The sequence below is a fragment of the Ambystoma mexicanum genome, chromosome 8, assembly GCF_040938575.1.
Source record: "Ambystoma mexicanum isolate Mex_15411 chromosome 8, UKY_AmexF1_1, whole genome shotgun sequence".
NCBI classification, from domain to species: Eukaryota; Metazoa; Chordata; class Amphibia; order Caudata; family Ambystomatidae; genus Ambystoma; species Ambystoma mexicanum.
In genome coordinates, this window is record NC_090929.1 from 32890900 (window position 1) to 32913634 (window position 22735).

The following is a 22735-nucleotide window of genomic DNA, read 5'->3' on the forward strand; positions in this document are numbered from 1 at the left end:
AAATTCCTAATGGGTGCTCCATTTGAGCCTTTACATTCTTGTCCTTTGAGACTGTTAACCCTTAAAACTGTATTTTTAGTTGCGGTCACTTCCGCTCGCAGAGTGAGTGAGTGAGTTGCAGGCACTTTCAGTTAGGCCACCTTTCACTGCGTTTCATAAGGACAGGGTTGTCCTTAGAGTTTGTCCTTCCTTTCTTCTGAAAGTGGTGTCGGAATTTCATTTAAACCAGAAGGTTATTCTTCAGGCATTTTATCCTCCTCCACATCCTGGTAAGGAAGAGGAGAGGCTCCATAGGCTGGATCCTAGGAGAGCTTTAAGCTTCTACATTTCACGCATGTCCCGGGTCAGAGTGGACGATCAGCTCTTTATTGGTTACGCCGGAAGGCGTTTGGAACAAGCTGTTACTAAGCAGACTTTGTCTAGATGGATTATCTATGAATGTTACCGCTTGGCGGGTAAGGACCCGCTGGTAGGCTTACGGGCCCATTCTACTAGGGGTATGGCTGCCTCTACTGCCCTGCAGAGGGGTGTTCCTATTCGTAACATCTGTGAAGCAGCCACATGGGCTTCGGTCCATACTTTTGTACAACACTACTCCCTAGATTCTATCCATGGGCAGGATCTGGCCTTTGGCAAGACGTCCCTTTACTCTGCAATTTGATTGGGCATTCTAAATTTCTATATTCTAAATTATTTTTCCCTCCTCCATACGTTGGTACTGCTTTGGGAGTCTGTCATAGATATGGAATACGTCGGAGGACCCAATCCCCTCTAAGAAGAAGTTACTCTCTTACCTGGTAACGTTCTTTCGATGGGATGGTCCGACGACGTATTCCATATCGCTCCCTCCCTACCTGCCCCGCTACAGAATTTCTTATGCGATTGCAGCTTACGTTTCCACAAGGCTTTCTGTGGTCATACTGGCAGTAGTTTGGTGCCACATGTTCTGGGGGAAAAACTACAACTGAGGCTACTGGCTTTGTGAGTCCTACTTATAACATCCGGTGACGTCGGACGACGGAGGCCCTCGAGGACAGCGTATCGATGCAGGACGTAGATGCCGAAAATTTTCCAAAGCAGCACAGCTGTGGTGATTACTGTCATAGATATGGAATACGTCGTCGGACCATCCCATCGAAAGAACGTTACCAGGTAAGAGAGTAACTTGTTCATCTGAGGGAGAGCCCTCGCTTCGGGAAGCGGTAAGGATGTTGGGTCATCAAAACCCAACGGGGTCGCTGTTGTGGCTGCGGCGCTGCCCCTAGGCAGATATAACAGCGGGTCTGCCAGCAGCTGAGAGCCCGAAAGTTGGGGGAGCCGTGCTGGAACAGCTAATCTCCTCCCCACATATCTTTGTGACCCATTTGAACGCTGCTCGTATACCAACGTATCTGAGGGAGAACCCCCGGCCTGGGATGCAGTAAAGAGGCTGTGGGGGCACCGTAATCCTGTGGGGTCTCTGTTGTGGCTGCGGCGCCACTCCTGGGCAAATTCAACAGCAGGCCTGCCTACAACTGGAGCCGAAAGGCGGAGCAGCCGCGCCGAGGCTGCCTGCCCCAACCTCCCTCCCCCAAACACCTCTGAAAGAAAGCTCCCGACCTGGGAAGAGGTAAGGAGACTGAGGGGGTGGTGAAATCCAGTGGGGTTGGGGTTGTGGTTAAGAGGCTGCCCCCAAGCGAGTTTGGCAGCAGGTTCGCCCACGATCATGAGTGGGAAAACAACACAAACATCAGAGAGACACATATCAGCCTGAGTGGCTAGGTGATGCAGAGGAAGTCTGATACAGCGGCGGTTACCGGCTATAGCTGAACAACCCATAGACATTTGAAGCGCCCATCAAGCAGAATATAGGGGGTCAAGTGAAGAATGATTCCCTAACGGCTCGCCAGAACGCTTTAAAGCAATATTAAGGATCAATGACAACAGTAGCCAAAATGCTGAGCTCAGGTGCATGTTGAGTGGTCCCGCCTCCCCACTTATCAGTAATGAGGCTTATAGGCGCCTGATCCATAAAACAACCAGGCATGAACCAAAACAAGTGGTTATGACCACGCGGGGACAGAAAGTACAGGCACTCCCATAATACAACAAATTGAGGTGTACAATCCAGAAAGAGCTGAAAGAAGGGCGGACCCCTAGAGGCTAAATCCAGAGCAACAGAATAAACCACAGCCCAAAGCACAAACGCATTGTAGTCAAATAGCTACATCCGGCCTTACAAAGACATCCCAAAGCGGCGGATGTGGGAAAGCCTACCTGGGGGTCAGCAGTGGTGAACAACGCCGACTCTAACTCATCAAACCTGATCTAAAGCGACAAGCGAAGACTATCGCATATTGACCAGATGCCCAAACAAACAACAAAAGCCAAAGGCCAAGGCTCTGGCGACATTAAAGCCCTGTTGCAAACAGCAGACACTCAGAAACGCAACCAGATGCAAGCGCTAGGCCAGGTACCTACTCCCCCTCCAGAGGGGGCAGGAAGCCTCGAAGACCTGCCTATCCGAAAGTCGGACCTGTTGGAAATGCTACAGGAGCTTAAGAAGGACTGTTAGGCAAAATCCTGTGCAGTTCCCTTAGGGAGCACTACAGAAGATTAAGACTACAGGTGAAAGCAATAAATCCCCTTTGGTATCAGTCTGCACCACAAAGATTTAGTTGGTAGCTGTGGCTGAGCAGTCAGACTTATCTCAAGAGGGAGATGAGCAGTATTCAGGGTATACACGTTAGGCTTTCAGTACTATGGGACAAGGAAACACTGACCAAAGCTTTGTATTAAAAAGTAGATATATCTTTATTTTATACACTACTAATAAAACACATTTATCACAGTCATCAAGCAAGTTAAAATTAAGTCAAAGAAAAATATACACACTCCCTAGTAAATTGTAGACCGAGTGAACCAGAGTGAAAACTGAGCAAAACAGCACAGTGGAAACTACACAAGGGTTTCTCTAACAATTTCTCACAAGGGAGGGAAAGCACAAGTTATATAGAAATAGCTTCTTACACACCCTAGCAACACTTCCCATAAATTTGTGACCCAGTTTAAGCAAGGCAGTGCATCAGTATAAAATCTACTTGAATGAAAACTGAGCAAAATGGCATTTCGCAAGGTTTAGCAATGGGAAGAAAAGGGTAGTTATTAGAAGCAGAGGCACCAACACAGTTCGAGTTAAAAATCAATCTACTGAGGGCAGATCTAACAAATGTAGCCAGAGTCAATAGGCCTGTGCCAGAGTCAGTGGTACAGGGCAAGGGCCCAGGAGCGAAATGTTCTTGTAGCTGCAGTCAGGTCTTTGGTTAACGATTTTGAAAAGGTGGATGCAGAAAGCAAAAGACAATGTTAAGAGAGAGGGGCGGCCGACCCAACAGGTAGGTAAAGGATTTAAAACACCTTTAGTGCTACCGCGAAAAAAGGGCGGCCTGGCGGAACAATGTACCTTTAAAATGAAGAAGTGGCTCCTGCGGTGGCGGTTGTCCCTGGTAGTTCCTGCAGTTTGGGGGATTCAGCAGAGCAAGAGAGGCTCTCGTCATGGAGGAAGGTTCGAGTTACTGCACTACCCAGGGATGAAACCAGCCGCGGTGCTGACCGATGAATAAAAGGTACGCTCCTTTAAATCGTGGTCCGGGTGGACTGGTGCCTGGTTATCCGGCATCCGAGTACTGGGTACTGCCGATTTGACCAAGGCAGGTCCAGGAAGGCGATTGGCAAACTGGTTGGCCCCACCAGCTCAAGGGAAGAAGGCTTTTTCAGATGAAGATCTCCTCTCGTCGTGTGGAGAAAAGTGGTGAGACGTTACAGATGTCTTTGGCTTCTTAGTTCCAGTGGCGACGTCTTGCTCTTCCAGTCCTCAAGACCCTGCCTTTATGCAAAAAGAACCCCATTCATACAGCCTAGCTGTTACTCACACAGTGGAGTGGTCATCTTTGGCGGGAGACCCTCCAGCCTATCAGGATAGAGTGCGACATGGGTTGCTGAAGGCAACCCTGTCCAGGGGCCCTACTCCCCCTCCCACACAATGGACCCACCCCAGACTCAGTGGCGCAGAAAGGAGGGCTTCTTAGCAGAAGCCTGCCAAAAAGACGAACAAAGGATCCCCGACCTGGGTTAGTAGTTTAGAGAAAGACACGAGAAAGAATTTATATTAAAATTCTGGCAAATTAAAACCGACCGGAGTACAGTTAATATTAAAATACACCGGCGGTATGTTAGAGTCTGTCAGAAAAAGTGGTAGCCTCGAACAATGGGAAAATCCCATAGGAAAATATTCGCGGTCAAATATTTACGGTAGTAACCACTGCCACCAGCCAGAAACTTTTGAGAGAGGGACTGCACGGTACCCTCTCGAAAATGAACATAAGGGAAAAACTATTAACCCTTCCCAGTACCTCCATAGTAAGATGAGTTGTACTGGTTAAGTTCATAAAAATGGACTAGTAAAGTCAATTGGGACTTTACATGCCCTGGGAGACAGTAGTCAGTCCCAGGGTATGGAGTCTGTTTGGGGGTTGCTACGACACCCCTGTGTCACTGCCCTGAGGGTGCTTTGTAACACGTGAATAAAGATGGTTCCTATGGGGTTGAGAAAATCCCATAGACATTAAACACAAAAATAGACTAGAACACATATAGCAAAAATGTCTAAGAGTGGGAAAAAGAGTCTCACTCTTGGCAGGTAAAAAGAAACAAACCCTTCAAATCCAGCAAAGCTGCCGGGGGCCTCTATAGGTAAGGGAAATTAGCCATAGAATGAGAATTCTCCCTAACAAGGACATCAAAGAAAGTGCAAATGACCTGGCAAAATCCATCTCTGATCTCAATAAGGGAGTCTTGGCAGTAGAAAAAAGGATCGATGAGGTCGAAACAGTAGTAACGGAGCAGAGCCGCTAGCACGATGTCCTAGCAACAGCAAATGGAACGAGTGCAAAATAAACAAGAAGATGCTGAAAATAGGTCCAGGCGTAATAATATTCGAATTCGTGGAATCCCGAAATCAGTAATGGACCCTGACTTGCAGCAATACGTGATGGACCTGTTTCGACACATCCTGAATGCAGAAGAGAACAAAGAAATCATGTTAGACCAGACGCACAGAATATACTCCACATATCAAATTAACAAGAACCTGACCCCAGATGTGCTAACTCGGATTCGCCTGTATCAACTGAAAGAGGACATCATGCGAGCCGCTCGTAAGAAGGAACCTATCAGATTCCGCTCCACACCAATTCAGCTGCTCCAGAATCTAGCCCAAGCTACAATTGCCAGGAGGAAAAAACTGAGGGTTGTCACAGACTGGTTGAGAACTAGAAAGGTGCGGTATCGATTGGGACACCCAACATGCCTCCGCTTCGAGTGGAAGGGCCAGAGGTATTCGGTTGCCAAAGAAGAGCAGATGGCAGAACTTATGCAGGAAGACAAAGGAGGCAACCTCACTGACAGAGAAGGAGCCCCGTCCCGGGGCGAGGAGATAGAAGGTGGTGCCGGAAGAGGCCAAGGGAAGCCAGGACAACCACGACCACGGGGCGTAACAAGGAATATCAACCCACAGATCCCACCTGAAAAATCACTGAGTATCTGGAAATTTGGGACAACCTCTGCAAAGCAAGAATATAGTGTCGACAATAAGGGGAGAGAAAAAGGGAAAAAGGGGGAAACATGCATCTGGAAGGTAATCCCAAGTTAAGTTGAAGCACAAGAAGCAATCATACAAGCCGTCATGCGTCAAAGAAAATGGGAAAAGGGGGGCGGGTGGGAGAGGGAAGACCGGATCCCAAATTTCCCGTGTGAGTAAAGTACCCGGTGACATACTGTGAACATATCTTGTTGAAAATGCTATTTGGAAGTTTTAATCCAAAAGTTGGGGAGGGGGAAAAAAGTTGCGTATTTTCTGTTTTGGGTGGAAAAGTACAAAACATAAATATAGTACCTAAAAACACACTTGAGTTGGAACACAATGAGGGGGACAGATGGTTAAAAGTACAAGAATGACTGAACTAACATTTGTTTCATTAAATGTTCAGGGACTTAACTCCCCAGTTAAGCGGAAATCCATGTTAAACAGGTTGAGGGATATGCGCGCCTCAGTGGTATGGCTACAAGAGACACACTTACCCCCAGAAGATGAACAGAGGCTGAGACACAGGGCCTGCCCAAAACAATACCTGGCCTCTGGTGGGACTAAAAAAACGGGGAGTGGGCATCCTACTAGCAAAGGGTATCAACTTAGAGAAACGTTTTGTTAAAAAATAACCCGGAAGGTCGTTATCTGATGTTGGGGGGGAAACTGATGGGCCAATTGGTCACATTGATTTCAATGTATGCACCTAATGCGAAACAAGACCACTTCCTATTGAGCCTACTACCCAAAATTGCACAATGGGGAATAGGGGAAATTCTAATTGGGAGCGATTTTAATGGGGTGATGGATGCAGTCATGGATAAAACCCTCCCAGCCACCTCCCATGACCACACATTCAGACAAGCCTTGGCCAAATTTCTGAGGGAACTACACCTGCTGGAAACATGGCGATTCTTTCACCCACAAGACAGAACATACACCCATTACTCAGCAGTACACAGGGGTTACTCCCGTATTGATATGGTACTTATCTCAGAAACAATGGTCCCACAGGTCACGGGCTTAGAAATTGGAGTACGATGCCTATCAGATCACACCCCAGTACTTCTAAAAAAATAGAACCAAACTACCCGCAACAGCAATCTCACAAACCTTGGTGCCTAAACGAGGTAATACTGAAAGATCGAACGGTTCGAATAGGCATAGAACAAACCTTACAGAACTACTTCCGGGAAAATATAACACCTGGGGTTGATTGGTCGACTATTTGGGATGCAAGCAAAGCGGTAGTACGGGGGGAGTTTATCGCAGAGGTAGAATACAAAAACACGGGCTCACAAAAAGCATGGCGGGAACTTAAAAAGGCCAGAGCGATTTTAGAAACCCACCTGACAGATGACGCAGCACGCCTTCTGGTGCAAACAAAACAGTTTTACTATGTACACGGGGGTAAAGTCAACCAACTCCTTGCTGCTAAACTGAGACACCAGAAACTCTGGAACCGTATAACTCAACTTCGTAATGGGAATGGATATATATGGAGGGGGAAAAGGAAATAGAAGAGGCAATGTTCACATACCGCACCAACAATCTGGGAAAAGAAAATTTAGATGGGGAAGCGCAGGTTGCCTTCTTAAATCAAATGGAGTTACCACAAATTAAGGAGGCAGACAGGCAACAGCTGGAAGCTCCCATAACAGAGGAAGAAGTAGGGGAGGCAATAGGAGCATTAAAATGACCCAAAAAAACGGCCCATATGGGTTAAGCAACGCATATTACAAAACATTCCGAACCATCTTAACAGGCCCCCTAACGCACCTATTTAACTTCATCAGGGATAAAGGGCGAGCTTCCCGGGTCACGTGCCCAGCAACTACGGTATTACTGCTGAAACCGGATAGGGACCTAACAGAGTGTGCAAGCTACCGCCCATTCTCTTTATTAAATGGGGATGCAAAGATTTATTCCGTGGTACTGGCGAGAAGACTGGCAGTGATACTCCCGGAGATAATCCACTCAGATCAAGCAGGCTTCGTGAAGGGGCGGCATACATACGATAATATCCGCCGAGCCATAGACACGATAGACTGGGGACGGAGGACGGGTCAAAGATTTTCAGTGGCGGCGCTGGACGCTTCACAAGGGACATCCCCATTCGGAAAGGCACAAGACGGGGATGCCCACTATCCCCCTGATTTTCGCCATGGCTATGGATCCATTTGCATGTAGGGTCCCTAGCCCTCCGGGGGGTTGAGGTGGGCACTGCAGGACTGCAAAAAGTAGCACTCTATGCGGGTGATATTCTCATGTTTTTGAGGGACACTGCGAACTCCCTACCAGTGGTCATACAACTATGATAGTAATACGTGCAGGTCTCGGGCTTCCATATCAACTACCCCAAATCCAAAGCCCTTAACATTACTGAAGAGGCAGCCCAAATCCCGGAATGGGGGAACCAATACCCCTTAAAATGGGAACGTAAGGCAGTAAAATACCTTGGGGTACAATTAACTCCCAGATACGACAGACTATATGGGGCTAACATTCCGGATCTCCTCAAAACTCTAACAAGCGATCTAAAACGTTGGGAACTGCAGGAACTATCCTGGCTGGCACGCATTACTGCGGTTAAAATGACCCTACTCCCTAAATTTCTATATGTGGTTGACGCCCTCCCAATAAAAATCCCGGGCCCAGCTATCCAAATATTGCAGAAAGAAGTGATGACCTTTATCTAGGGAGGAAAGAAACTGAGAATCCCAAAAAAGGTACTGTTCAGACCACAAACCTTGGGGGTGGGGGTGTTCCCAGAATTTCTTGGGTACCTGTGGCAGGCACAATACAATGGTCATCTGGAGAAGACCGAAACCAATGGGTAACGTTAGAAAGTACAGCGACAAAGACACCCTTAGGGAACCTTGGCTTCCTCGCCACACGTCATATGGAAAAAGGAGGTATGCCACTGGAATCAACTAAGACTACCCTGTGGTATTGGGATAAGGTATTGAGAAATAAGAAGATTAAAGTAGGGGGGTCCGCTCACTCCAATCGCCTATAACCCAGATTTTACCCCAGGAATGCAGGCCAACTTCTGGACACATTGGGAGGGGGGGCAGGGAAAGTAATATGGTTCTAAAAGACCTCTACACAGATGGGTTGCCCTTGACGTTTGAAGACTATAAGGCCAGGTTCAACATACCGCAGCAGGAACAATATCATTATGTTCAGCTTAGGCATTGGGTCTCAAACGCAAAGGTGAAAGAAAGGGCAACTAGAAACCCAACGGGAGTGGAGCTAACAATACAAGAAGCAACCAGACAATGGAATAACTAGATTATACTTTCGAATGGGGGGTTGGACCCTGAAGAAAACCTCACATATATGCAAAAGTGGGAGACAGATCTAGGGAAACCAATCCCTGGGGAAACTTGGGGCCACATCTGGCACAGAACCGCTAAAGGTTCCAAATGCACCTCAATCAAGGAAGCAGCATACAAACTCTGCCTCCGATGGTATATGACACCCGTACGCATGCACTCCATCAACCCAAAATACCCTGCAACCTGTTGGAGGAATTGTGGACAGCCCGGGGATCTTATCCATGTGTGGTGGACCTGCCTACTAGCGGAGACTTATTGGAAAGAGATTTTAAGCCATATCAAAGAAATAACTGGTAGGGGACTACCCTTCGACCTGCTCGTGGTACTCCTGGGAGAGGCGGTTGAAGGATGCTATGCGAACTCGGGGCCTACAGCCACGCTCATAACCCACATGTTGAGTGCGGCCAAGATTACTCTAGCACAGGCATGGAAGACTAAGGAAGGACCAATAATAGCCATGTGGTGGGTAAGACTGTGGGGAGTGATGGCCATGGAAAAGGTGACGGCAATAGCTCACGGCTCTTACTCCAGGTATTTGAACACTTGGCTACCACTACACGAATTTATAGATAAGGAACAGATGTTCTTTAAGCTAAGATTACTCCAAGCTATACATATCATTTGATAAACACGATTTTCACGTTGAAAGCGATCCAACCTGTTGAACTCATAAAATAGAACAGAACACTTTTTCACCCATAAATTGGGGTTACGTTTTGGGGGGGGGGTTAATTTGAAGGTTATTACATATGACTTCTTTAATTTCTTTTGCTTCTTCTTTTTATATGAGCAAAGAAACTGAATTGTATTGAAACCCCAAATTGGGGCAAGAATGAGTTGCCATGAACAGAACACTGTATGTTTGGCATTAACTGTTTATCGATATACACCTGTCAATGATGCTCTAAAAATTAAATAAAGTTGTTAAAAAAAATAATCTGCATGGAACTTGCCAATCCTGCTGCAGTCTCTACCTCTCCTGTCCCTTCCCAGGCCCTCTGCACCGCTCTGGCTTCTCATTTCATCTCTAAAACTCCGGACATCCTGTCCTCTCTCTTCCTCACCCTCCCCCCACCCCCCATCTGCCCCCTGCTCTTCCTCTGGCACTTCTTCACCCACCCCTCCTCCCACCTTCTCTGCCTTTCCCCTGTTCTCCCCATACAAGGTTTTTAGACAAGTCTGATCTATGAAAGTCTCATCAAAACAGGTTCACCCCTGTTCCTCAAACCATCAAGGACCACATTGACTCCCTGGCTCCTGCTCTGGCCGACTTGTGCAACCACTCCTTCACCACTGGAGTCTTCCCATCCCCCCTGAAGCACTCTCTTGTGCACCCTCTTCTTAAGAAACCCTCTGCCGACCCTTCCTACCCGGCTAACTATTGGCCAATCTCCATCACTCCCATCCTGGGCAAGCTCCTGGAGAAAAACTGCCCATCTCCCAGCTTAATCTCCACACCGAATCTGTTGGTTGTCTTCATGACCATCAGTCTGGCTTCAGAGCTGCCGGAAGCACAGAAGCTGCTCTCCTGAACATCTGTGAAGACCTGCTCTCCAACCTTGATTCCAACACCCCCTGTGTCCACATCTTACTGGATCTCTCTTCTGCCTTTTTATTTTATTTATTTTTTATCATTGTATTTGGTTTATTTACAAATTTAAAAAACCTTTACAAATTGAAAAGATGCGTGGAAAACAATAAAACTAATTTGACAAGTATTAAAACAAAAGACAACCAGCAACAAAAAAAATAGGAGCTTTACTGGAAAATATAGACCATCTTCCACTGACCCTGATTATCTCAGGAAACAACCTACACGAGAGTCTAGTGATCCAGGCTGCTAATGCTTCCAGGCAGTCAGCCTATCCCTCTATTCCCCCAGATAGAGAGGATAAGAAAGTGGACACTTGGGCCCGCAAGGTGTTTACCTCGGGCAGTATGGCTCTGAAGTCCACGAATGTCACCTGTACCGTAGCAAGGTTTACCCATACCCTGTGGGACTGTATTAAATAGGCAGGTGAACATATTCCAGAAGGCAAAGAAAGGGCAGGCTTTCTGAATATAATTAAGGATGGCAAGGAGGCGATGGGGGAGTGTCTCCCGGCAGGGCTGGATACTGCTGACAGCGTCAGCAGATCCATGGCTGCAAGCACAGTACTGCATAGATTTGCGTGGTTGAGAAAGTCCAAGGTTGCACCGGACGTGCAGGCCAAACTTCTCAACATGCCTTTCAATGGCTTGAGGTTGTTCGACATCAGAGCGGACGAAAGCTTGGAGAAGCTGCAGACCTCCAGGGCGGCGGATAAGTCCCTTAGCGCCTCCATGTAGCAACCTTATTCAGGCTCATATTCCTGGATAGGTCGTTCTTTTCGTTACTACTCCTCCTTTGTTAGAGGAAAAGGACAGGCTGTTCATAACGGACAAAGGAAATTTCCTCATGGTGGACGAGGTAAGAGTGCTAAATCAGCCTCAGCAGTGGCATCTTTACCCTCAGCCACTGCTGCAGCCGCCTCTAAACCACTCTAAGGCCATAGCCCACAAGACCCTGGTGGGAGGCAGAATCTCTCAGCATCTGAGCGAATGGCGAGGCGTTACTTCAGATGCTTGGGCACTGGAAACAGTATCCCAAGGTTACTGCCTTCCTTTTCTAAAGAGGCCTCGGAATCATCCACCGGGACCCAGCTCTTGTCAAAATTCCAGATACGCTCCTTGTGCAGGAGATTTTAACCCTGCTAGAGAAAGGTGCAATAGAACATGTACCTGTTGTGGAGAGGAACAAGGGTTGGTATTCCCCTTATTTTCTCATTCCCAAAAAGGACGGAGGACTGAGACCAATCTTGGACTTAAGAAACTTGAACAAGTTTCTCAGAAAGGACAAGTTCAAGATGGTCACACTTTTTCAGATCCTTCAGGTTCTCAAACTCCAAGACTGGTTGGTATCATTGGACCTTCAGGATGCTTACTTTCATGTGCCAATCCATCTCAGGCACAGACAGTACCTGAGGTTTGGGGTTGGTGACTCATCAGTTTCGAGTTCTGCCATTTGGGCTAACCTCCAAACTGATGGCGGTGGTGGCAGCGAGTCTCGGGGGAGGGGGGATTCACGTCTACCCCTACCTGGACGATTGGTTAATCAGGGCTTGTTCACCCGAACAGGCCAGGAACATCTGAGGATCACCTGCCACTTCCTTCACAGACTGGGCTTCTCCCTCAATTACAAGAAGTCCCATTTGATACCTTTCCAAAGACTCTAGGTCATCGAAACGGTTTTGGATACTTCCCCGAGCAAAGCCTCTCCTCCCGAGGTGAGAGCTAAACAAATTCTGCAGATGGTAACAAAATTTCAAAGTGCCCAGCGTCTACCGGCCTATGATTTTCTGAGGTGTGTTAGGGTGAATTCTTTTTTAAGGCTACTTTCCCAAACCTAGTGAGTCCCCCAGCAGCTTTGCTGGATTTCTGGGGTTTGTTTTTTTCTCCTGCTAAGAGTGAGACTCTCTTCCTCCCACTCTTAGGCATGATTTGAGGTGTGTCTTTGACTTTGTGTGTGCTTATGGGCTATGGGGTCTTTTACTCCATAAGGTATCATCTGTTTTTCATGTGTGTTACACAGCACCCTCAGTGCAGTAACACAGGGGTGTCATAGTGACCCCCAAACATAGACTCCATACCCTGGGACTGACTACTGTCTCCCAGGGCATGTAAAGTCACCATTGACTTTACTAGTCCAAAATTGTGAACAGAACCAGTACAAACCATCATATTGTGGAAGTACTGGAATGGGTTAATTCGATTGCCCCTCGGTCTGTTTTCAAGGGGGCACTGTCCAGTCCCCCCGTGTCGAGTTTCTGGCTGGTGGCAGTGGTTACCACGCAAAATATTCCACCTGAATATTTCCTATGGGATTTTGCCATTGATTTTAAACGCGCCATTTTTTGGTGCAATGTTAAAGATACCGTCAATTTATTTATTTAATATTAAATCAACGGTTGGGTCATTTTGCCAGAACTCTTTTCCAAAATGGTGTTTGTGTCCGTCTCTGTAACTCCAACCAAGGTCGGACCCTTTCTTCCACTTTTTGGCGGGCTTCTCCACAGAAGCCTTCCAAATGGTGCCACTCTGTCTGGGCTCCACAGGATGTGTGGGGAGGGGAATTGGCACCCTGGACTGCGTTGCCTTAGCAACCCAAGTTGCACTCTATTCTGATTGGCCCAGTGGAGAGCCGTCCGGCTCACCACTTAGCATGTTTGAGTGACAGCTAGGCTGTTGAATGGGGGTTTTTCTGCATAAAAGCAGGGCTTTTGGGACTGGAACTTCAGAAGTCGCCACAGGACCTAAGAATCCGAAGAGGGAAGAAGCTGAGCCATCTGCAACGACGACACCACCGGTGGAGCCCTGCTGCAACAAACTCACTACTTTCCCAACGACAAGAGAAGCTCTTCTGCTGGACGAGTCTTCTTCCTCTGAGCTGGTGGGACCAACCAGTTCGCCCCTTTCGCCTTCCAAAGACGTCTTTTGGTCGAATCGCCCGTGCCAAGCACCCCGGCGGCCGGATAGCCAAGCTTCACCACTTTGACCGTGAATAAAAGGAACACACCTTTTAACCGACGAACTCTGTGGCTGGTTTCATCCCTGTGCAGTGCAACAACTCCAAGTTTCCTCCTCAACGAGATCCTCTCTTCCCCTGGTCGAAACAACAAACTGCAACCACTGCCAGGAACAACTGCCACCGCTGGAGCTTCCTCTCTCTTTAAGGTACTGTGTTCTGCCTGGCATCCCTTTCTTTGGTTTGCCCAAGGTGACCCTTAAATCCTTGGCTTTCCAACTGGGTTGGCCCCAGACCTTCTAACTTTAACTTCTTGAATCACCTCAACCTCTTTTGAACATTCTGCAAAGACTTTTAGTGCATTTTAAATTGTGCTCTTGGGCACATTTTGCTTTGCTCCATTTAAAGTGGGCCTGGCCTATGAACTTTGGCTCTACAGTGTATACTGCCTTTACACCCTTGCTTTGAACTTCTAAAAGTGTTGGGACCTGTTTTATTTCTATGCTCTGCCTTTTTCTTTCCCTTTTAACTTAACTATTGGAGTGCCATCTAGATTACGCGCTCACATCTGTTTTAACAAATGGTGGTGTTTCAACTATGACTTGTCTAATAGTTATCAAGGGAGGTGTTTATACTTTACCTGACTGTGTTTTAACTTGCTTTTGATTTAGAGTGCTAGTGTATTGCTAAAGTGTGTTTTAAATAAATAATTATATACTTTCGATACAAGGCTCTGGTCAGTGTTTGTTTGCTCTACTGTGTCTTTAGCCCTATTGTGTATACTCTGTATACTGTCCTACTCTTCTTGAGAGAGGTCTGACTGCTCAGCCGCAGCTACCAGGTAAATCTGGGTGGTGCAGACTGCTACCAATTGGGTTTACTGCTTACTCCTGTAGTCTTAATCTTCTTACAGTGTTCCGCAAGGGAACTGCACAGGATTCTGCCTAACAAGGTTGCTCGGCCTCATGGCATCCTGCATTTTTCTCGTGCCAGATGCCAGATTGAGAATGCAATCCCTTCAATGGGCCCCCAGCACTCAGTGGTCCCAGTTTTCGGGGAATATGTCAGATCTTCTGCAGGTTCCGAGCAAAGTTGCTCAAGATCTTCTATGGTGGGCTTGCAATGACAATATTCTCAAGGGGGACTCTTTTGTGCAGCCATGGCCGGTGATAACTGTAGTGACGGACGCCTCACTCACTGGGTGAGGAGCCCATGCCAACGATCTGACAATCAGCGGTCGTTGGTCTCCATCGGAGTCCAAACTACACATCATCCTTTTAGAGCGAACGGCAATCAGACTAGCGTGCAAGGCCTACTGCCTTCTGTACGGGGAAAGAATGTCCTGATAATGACGGACAACACAGTGGCAATGTACTACCTCAACAAGAGATGAGGCGTAGGGTCACTACCACTGTGCAAAGAGGCAGTGCAGCTCTGGTTCTGGGCAATACAAGAAGGAATCCCTCTATCAGTGGTTCACCTAGCCGGAGAGCAGAACACATCGGCGGACGCTCTCAGCAGGCAGAGCAGTCTCCCACGAGTGGGAACTAGCTCAGGAAGTCCTTCAAGAGATACTCATCCTTTGGGGAACCCCTCAAGTGGATCTGTTCGCGCCAAAGGTCAATCGGAAGTACAATCAGTATTGCTCAAGGGAATTTCCCCCGAGAGGAGCTCTAGGATTCGTGTTCGTGGAGGACTGGGAGTTTCCACTTTTGGATGCGTTTCCTCCAGTCCCTGTGATTCCTCACATAATCAGGAGGTTGGGAAAGATCAGGAAAATCATGATCCTAATTGCCCCGGATTTGGCCAGGAGGATGTGGATCCGGAACCTTCTGGACATGTCCATCTGCCCTCCAATACGTCTTCCCAAAGAGAGCATCCTCTCTCGCAAGAGGAAGGTCGGGTTCTCCGTCCAGAGGTCAAAACACTCAGCCTTCACGCATGGTTTCTGAGAGGCTGAGATATAAGGATTGGGACCTCCCGGATGACGTAATGGAGATTTTGCTTTCGGCCAGAAGGCCAGCAACAAAATATTTGTACTGGTGTTGTTGGAATAAGTTGACTAACTGGTGCAAGGACAAGAATGTGGATCCTTTTCAATATGGCACTCCTATAGTGCTGCCCTTCCTATTGCATCTGGCCAATCTGGGGCTCCAGATTGGTACAATAAAAGGATACTTGGCTGCGCTTTCCATCTTCAAGCGCTCCTCTGAGGAGGTTTCTTACTTCAAAATTCCATTAGTTATCCAATTTCTGAAGGGACTCACTAACGTGTACCCTCCAGTACCCATTTCATGACCCGGCCTGGGATTTAAATCTTGTGTTAAAGTTTCTAATGGGTATACCCTTTGAGCCTTTACATTCCTGCCCATTAAGGCTTTTGACATTGAAAACTGCCCTTCTTGTGGCACTAACATCAGTCCGCAGGGTAAGCGAGTTGCTGGCTCTTTCATGCAAACCTCCTTATACTATTTTTCATAAGGATAAGGTAGTTCTTACGGTAAAACCATCTTTCTTGCCGAAAGTAGTTTCTGACTTTCACCTCTCGCAAAAAATAATACTTCCAACTTTCTACCCTCCACCTCATTTGGGTAAAGAGGAGGAGAGGTTACATAGATTGGACCCAAAAAGGGCTCTGAGCTTTTATATAGCGAGAATGGCGAAATTACACCAGGATGACCAGGTCTTTGTAGGTTATACGGGTCCTAAATTGGGATTAGCGGTGACAAAGCAAACTATATCCCACTGGATTACTCTAGCTATTGTGGAGTGTTACAAGCTCGCAGGGAAGGATCCGCCGGAAGGGCTTAGAGCTCATTCCACGAGGGGCAGGTCTACTTCCGCGGCTCTTCAGAGAGGGGTCCCTGTAATTGACATCTGCTTAGCTGCAATTTGGGCATCAATTCATACTTTTGTTAAGTATTACTGCTTAGATTCTTCATCTTCCCAAGAAGGCCTGTTTGCTAAAGCAGTACTTCATTCCATCCATGATAAAATTAACTAGTACTCCCACCTCCTATTTTCTTACTGCTTTGGGAGGCTATCGTAGGTGAGGCATACGTGGGGGGACACAGTGCATTCAAAGAAAAAGTTACTTACCAACTGGTACCGTTCTTTCGACTGAATGTTCCTCCCATGTATTCCTCATCGCCCCACCCAACCTACCCCGCTGTACAATTTATGTTATTTACACTTTCCGTTTACAAAGATCTTAAGTCTGAGGCACGCCTGGAAGGTTCCTCGAATTATAACGTAAAAACAGAACTGAAGCCAACAGGCGCGGCACAAGCTACTTGTACTACTGGTGACTTCGACACGCCACAGCGGCCCTCGAGGGACATCGACGCCACAACCTCGTGCACAGTGCCCTCTGCCGAAAAAAAATCTTTCGAAGCAGTGAAGTTGGTGAGATACGACTATCATAGATGAGGGATACGTGGGAGGAACATCCAGTCGAAAGAACGTTACCAGTTGGTAAGTAACTTGTTCTTTGTGTTTTATTTGGGAAAAGGTTTCTTTTAAAGTGAGGCTTGACTTTCTTCCGAAAATGTTTTGTGAATTCCACCTTTCTCAGTCCATAGATTTACTGGTCTTCTACCCCACACCACACCCCTCTAAGGAGGAAGAGCAGTTCCACCGCTTAGATACCAAAAGAGCCTTGAGCTTTTATGTCGCTAGGACGTCTGAGTTTCGGAAATCTGACCAGCTGTTTGTGGCCCATTCATTGTCCCGCAAGGTTCTAGCGGTAACGAAGCAGACTATTGCGATGGATCATCCTCTGCATCGCAGAATGTTACCAGTCTACAGGCAGGGAGCTTCCTCCTGGCATCAGGGAACACTTGATGAGAGGGGTCTCGGCTTCTTCAGCCCTGCAAAGGGGAATTCCCATTAGGGACATCTGTCGGGCAGCCACATGATCATCCTTGCACACATTCACCATGCACTATTGTCTAGATGTCGCTCGCAGGGCTGATGCACGTTTTGGTAGGGCAGTTCTGCAAAATCTGCTACTGTTACACTTTCTGCCCACATCCGTTGTCCTAACTGCTTGGCGAGTCTATCAGATGAGGACTCTGTGGGAGAAAAGCAACCCATTGAAGGAGAAATTACTTGCCATAATTGATTGATTGATATTTTATTTCTATCGCGCTCGTACACAAGGGTTTCAGAGCGCGACAAGGCAAGGGAGGGGAACAGGGGAGAACAAAACAGCGATCTTACTAGGCCCAGTGACATTGAGGACGTGCAAGTGCATGGGAGAGGGGGGGAGGGAAAAGTGCATGGAAGGGGGGAGAGGTGCGAAGCAGAGGAGAAACAGATAAATAACAATTAATAAAGGCAACAAACAGTGGTAATGCAGCCAGCAATTTGCAAGTGCTAGGTTTAAGGCAGCAGACAGGGTAGGTCCGATAAGTGCAGGAAGAAAAGGGGGGGGGCTGTATGGGTACAGATACAGACCCCAGTGCAATGGGTGGCCCGGAGGCAGTGCGGGAGGGTGACAGGATGAGAAGGTACCTGGGCCCAAAAGACAGAGTGTGGCCAGGTGCACGGTGCCAAGAGAGAACAGATCAGCAGGGGAGAGGGGGAGCGAAGGCAGAAGAAAAGAGGAAGGGTATTGAGGTGCTTCCGGAACCGGAAATGGTTCTCGTCAAGTTTTAGAGTGGCACGGAGGCTGTTCCAGAGGGAGCCCCCAGATAATTTCTTAGAAAAACGACTGACCCTGAGTGAGTTGGAGGTAGAGGAGCAAAGAGCTCGAGAGGGGAGGTATTTGCAGAGGGATAGCTGAAGGTATTTTGGACCCAGGCCCCAGAAAGCCTTGTGGACAATGAAGAGGGTTTTGAATTTAATCCTTGCATCCACTGGGAGCCAGTGAAGAGATTTCAGAGCTGGAGAGATACTATCCCAGGGCTTGAGGCCAAGGACAAGTCTCTTTCTATGGATTTTTCTCCCGCAGATTCCTCATCGCCGCTCCCTTCCAACACTGCTCAAAGTTCTTGTGGCATGGCACATCTAAGCAAAGGGATGCCTGGTGATGGCTCTGAGGGGACCGCTTCTATCTGGCTAGTCGCTTTACACTTTTCTATGATTTTTGGGGGTTTTCACCTTTTGGGCTGTTTCCCATCGTCAATTATTTAACAGGCTAGTTAACCTTTTCTCCCATCGTTTTCTTCTGCAGCGTTCAAGCACTCTAATCAAGTTCTCTAATCAAGCAGCATCCTGGATCACTTCCTTCCTTGAAGGAAGAGCCATGAAGGTCTACTCCGACACAGCTAACGTAGATCCTACCACTATAAACTGCGGTGTCCCCCAAGGATCTTGTACCGCCCCCACCCTCTATAAACCTCTTCACAATACCCCTCTTCGACCTACTTGACTTCATGGGTGTTGCATATACAAACTATGCAGACGACACTCAAGTACTTTTACCCCTATCTGGACTCTATCACCAAGACGCCACGGCCCTTCACAACATCTATGCCACTATCCAAGCTTGTATGGCAATCAATGGCCTCTGTCTTAACGGGGATAAGACTGAAGTTCTCATCCTGGGCCAGACAAACACATTATCGAAACTAAGCCCCCAATACAACTTCAACATAGACAACTCAACCATCTCCGTATCATCCTCTGTCAAGACTCTAGGTGTTCACATTGATGCAAATCTATCTATGAACAAACAAGTCAGCGCCATAGCCTCTGCATCAGCGTTCGGCAACAAACTCATCAATGCCATTAAGCCCTACTTATCCATCCCCAACCGCTTGGCCATAGCAAGAGCAACTATAGGAGCCAAACTCGATTATTGCAACGCCCTTCTAGCTGGCACCTCCACCAAAAACATTCACAGACTGCAAACCACACAAAACAATGCCCACAGAGCCGCCATGAGCATCCCTAGAAGAGACCATATATCCCACACCAGACGTGAAGCAGGGTGGCTCCAGGTCAAACTCTGAAAATCCTCACCATCACTCACAGGTGCATCAACAAAACCGCTCCAGCATACCTATCTGAAGCAATATCAAGGACCACACCCACTCGCCCCACCAGAGCTCATTACACCAACCAGCTACACATACCACGCATAAAGAGAGCCACAGCGGGAGGTCTAGGCTTCTCCTATATTGCACCGAAACTCGAACTCACTCCCTGCCACCCTTAGAGCTGAAACTTCCATCTCTGTCTTCTGCAACAACCTCAAGGCCGCTCTCCTCAACTAGCAAGTGGAGGACTGCCTCCTCCACCACTGCCATGTATATTGTAATATAACACAAATGTAATATAAGTATATTGTAATATATACTGCTAATGACTATGTAACTATATTGCAACCTGTATATATATTGCTAATGACCATGTAACTAAGCTTTGTACTGTAACAAGTGCCACAATGTCCTCGGGCTGTTGTGCGCTATATAAATACGAATAAAACAAAAACCACGGGGGAAAAGGGTTGAACTGGGGTGTAGTGACGTGGTATGTATACGATGCCTGGCATCACGTCCGGAGCCGACGCTTGAGCACCGACCAAGACTGATCGACAGCCGAGTCGAGGTCCACTTCGCCCCCTGTCAAAATGTTTCCAAGCAGCAGAGCTGGATGAGGATATCTATGAGTTGAGGAATCTGCGAGAGAAGAATCCATAGAAAGATCATTACGTTAAATAATTTCTCCTTAGAATTGACTACGTTTATACTGAAGGGAGCAGTGGAGCTTGCTTCAGCAGAGAAAGTTGGGAAAGGCTAATAATGTCAGTTGAGAAAGGCAAATCAAGTCAGCATTAGAATAGCTATTACGTGCATGAATAAGGTATTTCATACTAAGGGAAACACATATAGGACACCTGTTAAGATCAAACATTTCAGAGTCAAGAACCCTGATTAAGTAATGAATGATTCACACATAGGAATATGAATTGATGTTTTGATTAGCGAAACCGAGGAAGAACATACACACTCTAGAAATTCTATAGATGCTCTAATATGTGATTATAGGTTTCAATACTGATCTTATTTTTTGTTGTTATTGTGTCTTGTCTTATTACCTAACTTATCCTACCTTGGTCCAACCCCTCTAACCTCTGTCTCTTTTTTGAAACTATGTAATGTACATTCAATGCACTACTTCAATTTTAATTTTCATCATGATGATATATGTGATGTCAATTTATCATTGCAAATGGATATTGATTTAAATATTGGCTCATGATCAACTGATTTTCACTTGAACAATTTCGGTTTGGTGTGTATGTTCAGTATTAACAATTAATTTGTGTGTACTAGTCCAGTTCTGAAGAAGGCCACAGGCCGAAACACGTGTCGAACACACTGGACCCCTGTTATGTTTAAGCATCTTGAAGTCAAGAACTCTGACTAGAGAATTAAAGAATATATGAAAACTGGCGCAGAAAGCGAGGTGGCATCTCATCATAAAGAATTAATATATGTATGTTTTTTTAAGGGTTAGGTGAATAGGGGGTGGGGAAGAGGGGATATAGGGGAATCTCCCCTCCTCCCCCCCCACCTCCCTCCAATAAATAAAAATGAAAAAGAAAATTTGAAGGGATTCTGTCAAAGTAAATTGCCACAGAGCCATTTACTTAGATAAAAATCACGTACATCCATCATCTTTTATACAAACCAAACCGTGATAGCATGTGAACACTGCTTTTTGGGTGGTAACGTGGCACTTTGTCTGAATTATATGGGAAATACTGACACTAGCCAAAAAACAGTTGTGAAGTTTGTGGAAGTGTGATGCAGGCAGCACTGTTTAAACACAGGGTTGACCAATGTAGATAATTAATCTTTTGCAGGTAATGCAGTGATTAATAGTGTCTCTTTCTCGTTTCAGAGCACGCTTCTCTCCAGTCTTTCCCGGTACTTTCGCCGTGGCGGACCGTCTTCACCAGCTGGAGGCATTCTACCATCCCCTCAGCCAAAATCTACATCCAGCACCAAAGTGGGAGCCGAGGGACAGGAGCCCTTGATCCAACTAGTTCAGGCCTTTGTCAAACATGTGCAGAGATAGGCTTGATGGAACCTTGTACCAGAGTCCACATGACTGAAACAGCTCCCATTTTAACTCCTTAATTTGTCAAGTTGGTGACCACTTTCAGAAAGAAAACTGAATTGCAGCCAAATACCAGTTGCTAATAATGAACATTAAAACTGTTAGGTCGACCCTGGTGACGTGTGTATGGTTGCCCATGGAGAAGAGCATGGCAACATGTCACTATAACAAACTGAGTTTTAGTCGGTGGAAGAGGTTGCACCCTATTTTCTATCCTCACAATGTGCAACCAGATAACCATTCCTTTCTTGCAAAGTTTTTCTGATTTGCACTATGGAGAGAGGATCCATGATGAGATGAAAATAGCCAGCATAACCTTCTGCAGTTCGTGTAATCACCTGAACGAGTTCCTTCTGGGCATTATTCTTGATTTGTTATAATAGATGAGCTGTTCCTCCTTCATGCTTGGCCATAGCGAACATTAGACTTTTGAAGACCTTGAATGGCAATTGGGTATTCAAGGCCCTGTCACCTCTCCTTGACAAATGGAGTGTTTTCTCATACACTGCCGCTGTGCTGGCTGAGAGTGAATGAGCGAGCGAGTGCGTGCAGTGCCTTTCTACAGTTTGAGTGAGTTCTGCTTGGTGCTGAAGAGTGGGGAGCCAGGGCGATTCAGGATTCTGCACTTTGCTCCCGCCTTGCATTTTTGTAAGTTCTATTTATACTTGTATTAAACTGTTGTTTATAAACACTGACAATGCTTTTCCTTATTTCCATGGAGCCAGCCTCTGAAGAGTTTGACGGAGGTACACAGTTTTAGCTAGAGACCTGTTGCCAGCTATAATGGTATAGGTGTGGAGCTTCTGCTGTGAAAGATCATTGTGCCTTCTGTATCAAAGTTTAACAAATTCAGTGGAAAAATAATTGACCTCTCGTGGACACCTTTCTCCTAAAGATTACTAATCCATGTATGGATTCTGAAACTTTTTCAGTCACCAGGCGGTACACTGCAACGCCACTCTACTTCACTATATAGTTACTATTCTTTTGTACTGCACAGAATCACCATTGTAGTCGGTTCATAACACCAATCTTTTTTCTTGTTGCATTGTACACCCGTCTGGGGAAATCAGACCTTTAGTCGTCTGGGAAGGGGAGCAAGCATGAAGTGAGAGGAAGGGAGAGCAGGGGAAGGAAGTTGCAGACGCAACGAGG

General features: G+C 46.7%; 1 protein-coding gene across 4 annotated transcripts in view; it reads left to right on the forward strand.

Annotated features, from left to right (window-relative positions):
* Positions 1-22278, forward strand: part of NUP188 (nucleoporin 188) — a 1828090-nt gene extending 1805812 nt beyond the window's left edge. For all 4 annotated transcript variants that reach the window (XM_069609202.1, XM_069609203.1, XM_069609201.1 and 1 more), the window contains one exon: positions 21362-22278. In XM_069609202.1, coding sequence (XP_069465303.1) covers positions 21362-21538 — 177 coding nt within the window. In that variant the 3' untranslated portion in view covers positions 21539-22278. The remainder of the gene's footprint in view (positions 1-21361) is intronic.
* The last annotated feature ends 457 nt before the right edge of the window (positions 22279-22735 follow it).